Below are 6,063 nucleotides of genomic sequence, written 5' to 3'. Positions count from 1 at the left end.
ACGCGCAACGAAAGCATCTTTTCTTTTTTCAAAACGACAACGACGACGACGACGACGACGATGACGACGACAACGACGTCGACGACGATGAGGATGACGTTCTTTTACGAAGCCGATATTCTCGTCGATAAAACTTTGGCTATGCGTTCCTCGTTTAAGGCGGCGTTTATGCGCAAGATTGGCTCAATACAATGTATGTATGTATATATAATGTACGTACGTATGTGTATATAAAAGTCTGTGTGTGTGTGTGTGTGAGAGAGAGAGAGAGAGAGAGAGAAGGGTCTAGTAAAGTCATAAATTATTCGACGTAATAAATAACGAGTCAGGTCGATGAACGATAGTGATCGAAATAAGAAAGAGAGAGAGAGAGAGAGAGAGAGAGAGAGAGAGAGAGAGAGAGAGAGAGAGAGAGAATGAGAAAGAGTGCTTTGTGACGCAATACAACTATGATTGCTTCCTCTTTTTTATATGTATATTTCAATCCTTCATGATTTCGTATGAGCGTGTCTGTATATACATAAATACATATGTATGTATGTATGTATGTATGTATGTATCTATGTATGTATTTATGTATACGTGATACAATGATATAGTCAATCTTGCACTTTCATTTTTGAACATAGATACACGTATATGTATAATGTACCACGCATCATCCACCCAACGTTCTACCATCGTTCTATTACTTTCACCCTTTACATTTTACTTTTATTTCCTTTCTCCTTTCTTTATTTTCGTTACAACCTACGTTACGACATATAGTAAGTAGTTCCTTCTACTCTAAGACTATTTTCCTCTTGAGTCTCGCACGTCTAGTTCTCTAGTTCAGCACGTTTGCCTCGGTCAGGCACACAATCGCTCATGCTTTCTTACTTTCCTCATTTTTCTTCTTCTTCCTTTCTTTCTTTCTTTCTTTTAACTTTAACGTTCTCTCTCTCTCTCTCTCTCTCTCTCTCTCTCTCTATCTATCTCTTTCTCTGTCTCTCTTTCTCTCTTTTTCTTTTTTTCGCACTCTTTCACTCTATGCTACATCTGACAATTACTTTCTTGTCTTACCAACCCTTCCTACCTTTCTTTCCCTTTCTCTCTCTCTCTCTCTCTCTCTCTCTCTCTCTCTCTCTCTCTCTTTCTCTAACTCTATCTCTTGCTTTCTCTCCCTTTTGTCGTGTGTTTCCGACGCAGGGTAGTCGAGCATGATCGCGTCTTCCCTTAGAATCGTCGCGTTTTTATTTCTACCTCTTGGTATTTTTATTTCTGGTCTCGTTCTCACTCTCTTTCTCTCTCTCTTTTTCTCTCTCTTCTTCTTTCCTTCTCTCTCTCTCTCTCTCTCTTTCTCTTTCTCTTTCTTACTCAAGCCGAGCAACGCTTTTGTTAACGTTAACGAGAGTCGCGAGACCGCCTCGGCGTTACGATGAAACGTCTAACACTTGAGTTCACACGGAACAACGTGGAAAATGTTCGACGGCGATGATAACGATAATGATAACGATAATGATAACGATAACGGTAGTACCAGGACGAAAGTACGACCGGTCGCAAATAAACAAAATGACATGAACTTTCGAATATTTTCGAACAAAACGTTTCAACTACGATAAAGTCTCACTAGATCATCGAAAATTCTATAGGATTTTAAATGTTATACGTATGTGTGTAAGTACACATACTTACCTACTGTGCGCGTACACACACACGTACACACGCATGCGCACACACACATATATACACATGGACATACGTATATATACGTATGTATACAGTTTCTAATCGACATCGGTAAGTTCAGGCTATCGATCGAAGTGTTACTAGCAGGTGACGCAAACGATCGTTTACTTACATACTTGTGATTTATCTCCCTCTCCCTCCCTCTCTCTCTTTCTCTCTCTTACAGGTGATTAGTCACTTTTTTTTTATTACTGTATCCAGTAAACTCGACAATTACCGTGGATTTTGAGTGAAACGTTATTTGTGATTTTTACGATCAACTTTTTTCAGAGTTCTATGAAAGTCTCGTATGTATATGTACCTATTACATATATATGTATACACTTGACCTCTCTTACAACATGGTACTCCGAAAATAAATACGGTTTTTATATTATACGGTGAGAAAAAATTTCAACGTATAAAGAAATACCTTATTTAACACGATATTCTTATAACGTGGTTTCGATATATATATATATATATATTAAGTCATGCTATATATATATAGCACGACTTAATAAACTTGTACAATGTAACACAATTTGTTTTAATACGATTTCGGTACAACACGAAACAAATTAACCGTGTTATCGGAGGGTTGATTCTATATATATACACCTTTATATATATATATCTTTTTATATTTCTCTCACTCTCTTTTCCCTCTTGCACTGAACATTTTTAAAAAGTCGATAATTACTCTCTGCGAGTCCGGTTTCATTAGTTCGAAATAAAGAAGTCAAAACGTATTTCTCTCTCTTTCTCTCTCTCTCTCTCTCTGTCTTTTTCTCTTTCTCTCTTTCTCTTTCACTCTAACAATATACAAGACTGTTATAATTTTCCAAATAAATATCGTGCGTATAATTTTCTTCCAATTTTCTCTCCTCTCTCTCTCTCTCTCTCTCTCTCTCTCTTTCTCTTTCTTTTTCCTCGCATCCTTCTTCCACTTACGGTGCACCACTTAATGGCGGCTCATGGAAAAATTTCTGTAGGCAAATCCTAAAAAAAAATTTCTGTTAATTGCGCAAAGTAATCGAATGTCTAGTTTAAAATGAATTTATTTATCGTCGCTGTTTTGCACTCGTTCCAGTCCAACCAATATTCGTTTCGTTTCGTTTCGTTTCGTTTCGTTTCGGGCGTTTCGTATTTTCTATTATTTCGTTGAAAATTGGAGAAATTATTAAACGACGATCGAGGAATAATCGATATCAGATATTGCCGAACAAGCTAACCGAGCAAGCGTTTTAAATTTTAAGCTTCAACGAGTAAAGGGAAGAAAATTATCTGACTTCATTCTACTATAAGAAAGTTTAAAGAAGGTTTCGGTCGTTTTAGAACTCGTTAGAAGGATCAGGATTTAATAGACTGATAAGGAAAAGAAATATCATTGGTGAAGTCGTTTAAAATATGCCAACGGGATATTATCGACGAATTAAAACGTTCATCTCTCTCTCTCTCTCTCTCTCTCTCTCTCTCTCTCTCTCTCTCTGTCTCTCTCTCTGTCTCTCTCTCTCTCTGTCGAAATCGTTATTGGATTTTTCTCTTTTTTGTTTTTTTTATTTGTAGGGAATAACAAAAAGAAATATATTTGAATCGAAATAATAAACGTATAATTAAAACAACCTATCGGTAGTTATTAAATATATAAATTGATTAATAATTCAGAATATACATACATGCATATATATATATATATATGTATATATATAAAAAGAAAGAAATGAAATTATTAACATATCTCTTAGTAATAGTATAGATAATTTCTGTATTCTAATAATAATTATAAGTCAATGATATAACGAGAGCTTATGTGACAATCAAGAAAAGCGTATCGGCAAGTTTCTTTACGTTTTTATTCCGGATTGATGATGAAACCAAAAATAATTGAAAGAGAAATAAGAAAGAGAAAGAGAGAGAGAGAGAGAGAAAATAAAAAAATAAAGAAAGAGAGAGAGAAAGAAAGAAAGAAAAAGAGAGAGAAAAAAGAAATGAAAGCAAAAAATAATAATCATCGTCGTTCGGATCATAGTAGATCACTCATCTAATACCTTAACGACTAGATTAATATTATACGTAAGGATCGGACGACTGACACTGAATCCGTCTGGCAGATGTGACGTAATACGCGTTAAAGCGTGATTCGCGGATAACTTTGTTCACGTTCTGCACGGTCACGTTGCAACGACGATCAAAAGGATCGAAAAGATCAGAGGACCATAGAGAAATCGATCGTCGTTACGACAAGCTCTGTTGCTGCGAAGATCACCAGCACTCAGCCTCTGGTTGTTCACATAGGCCTTCAGGACGTCCCTCTTAGCTTCGTACGTATGAGAACCGACTTTGGCGATGCATTTGATCTTAACCAGCCCACCACCGAAATGTCTTGGTTCTACTTCCAGACGTAAACCAAGGCTGTTAGGTATACCTTTGGAGTTTATTGGAGCCAGAGGTGGATGCTGTACCGTGTATTCTGCTGGCACCTGACAGAAACAGGATAAACGTAATATCAGGAAAACGTTCGAATGAAACATTCGATTATTATTTTTATCATTAGTTTTTGAAAACATTTGATATATTAATATCAGAGACGATTATTACGTTATATTTATCGATAAAATTATTAATTAGAAACTAAAAGAATAGAAAATAAGAATTTAAAAAATTGATCATATGTATTTCAGTAAATGCATATGTAATAGTCAAAATCATAATATCTCGATAAAATATGATTTTGAAATGATATTTAATGTATATGTATACAATTTTATAATAACGTTTTATATAAAACGTTCTTTTGACTGTTTTCACTTAGTATTAACGACATGAAAATTATAATTATAATTATTATAATTTAAACATAAAATTATAATTATTATAATATTTTTTGAGTATAAAGAAAATTGGATGAATATCATAAAATCGATCAAAAATTCTTACCGAGGAAAAAAGAAATTGATTGTAATTCGGATTACTTTCTAAGTGTGTAGAAGGTAATATAAAACTATCATAAATCAGATCATTAATGTTGTAGAACGTTAAAGAAAGTTCTCAATGAAGATGATTACACGATGGCTCATATCTCTGATGCTTACGCAAGCATTCGAGATGTTTCGATTTCGAGATGATTAACAGCCTAAAATCATCGAGCTTTCAGGTCTTTTAGACTATATTCTAGCGTTCGCTTGCAATACCATAAACCATAGAACGAGCTACGTAGCCAATCGAATGAGTGCACATAGTCCCAGCTGAAATGTCGTTATGGCTTTGTGGTTAGTGCTTCGGAATGGAAGTTAAAGTCACTTCGAGGGTAAACGTTTATGGTTATCGACCATGATCGGCTTGCCTTATCCTATTTTACTTTATTTTCCTCTCTCTCTCTCTCTCTCTCTCTCTATATATATATATATATATATATATATATATATATATATAAATATATATATATATAGAGAGAGAGAGAGATGAAAATATTTGTATATTTTAAATTGAATATTATTTTATTGACCGAAAAAGTTTCATATTATTTTAATTGAAATTCGTATTATGCATGAAATAATATATATCAGTAATTGGTATATTTTAAAGGATCCATTTTTATTAAAGGTTTATTTATTGGATACAATAAAATAAATTTATTTACAAAATGTATATATTATTCATTTTGTTAATAGCATTCGATGGGAAATTAATGAAAATTTTATTTTGTATTTTTCATCGCTATTACAACAAAACATTTTCATTCCTTTTTTCTTTTTTTTTTTTTGTTATCAATATATACCTCAACACAAATGAATTTTTTCCGTGTATCTATTCGAAAGTTTAGTGTTAATAATTATTCATTTTTTTTTAACATTATTCCATATTAAATGTCAATGTATTACTATAGTGATACAAAGTACATGAATATAAAAAAAAATTTAGAAAAAAACATTTTACTTATTTATTTTGTAATAATAAAAAAAATTGTATATTTTTATAATAACGATTAATCGGCTTTGTTGTAATAATGATATATTATATGATAAATAAAATTATCCGACAATTTATTAATTATTTTTTTTTTGTTTTAAAACCGTGATTAAGGAAGTTTCAATTAATTCGCAAATAAAATAGTTTCAATGAATAATTAAATTTCTTATGACATTTTTACCTTCTTATATATACGTTATATTTTATATCTATACGATTTTATAATAATAATTGATAAAATAAATACTTTTTATCAATACGATTTATCAATTATTTATTTCTCATATAATTAATCAAATAAATAATCAAATTTATTACGACATTTAATTTCTTATATGTATATAGTATTTCATATTTAAAATAATTAAATGTTCGTATTTG

General features: G+C 32.1%; 1 protein-coding gene across 8 annotated transcripts in view; it reads right to left on the bottom strand.

The window, feature by feature from the left end:
- LOC124431544 overlaps nt 1–6,063 on the bottom strand; it is a 286,608-nt gene that overhangs the window by 10,445 nt on the left and 270,100 nt on the right. For 7 of the 8 annotated variants that reach the window (XM_046979591.1, XM_046979592.1, XM_046979589.1 and 4 more), the window contains one exon: nt 1–4,193. This exon is cut by the window's left edge and continues 795 nt beyond it. The exons of the other annotated variant lie outside the window; for it this stretch is intronic. In XM_046979591.1, the coding sequence (XP_046835547.1) occupies nt 3,885–4,193 (309 nt within the window). In that variant the 3' untranslated portion in view covers nt 1–3,884. The remainder of the gene's footprint in view (nt 4,194–6,063) is intronic. 8 annotated transcript variants of the gene reach the window in all.

The sequence above is a fragment of the Vespa crabro genome, chromosome 21 (assembly GCF_910589235.1).
Source record: "Vespa crabro chromosome 21, iyVesCrab1.2, whole genome shotgun sequence".
In the NCBI taxonomy this organism is placed as follows: Eukaryota; Metazoa; Arthropoda; class Insecta; order Hymenoptera; family Vespidae; genus Vespa; species Vespa crabro.
This window is presented reverse-complemented; position numbering and strand designations above follow the sequence as displayed.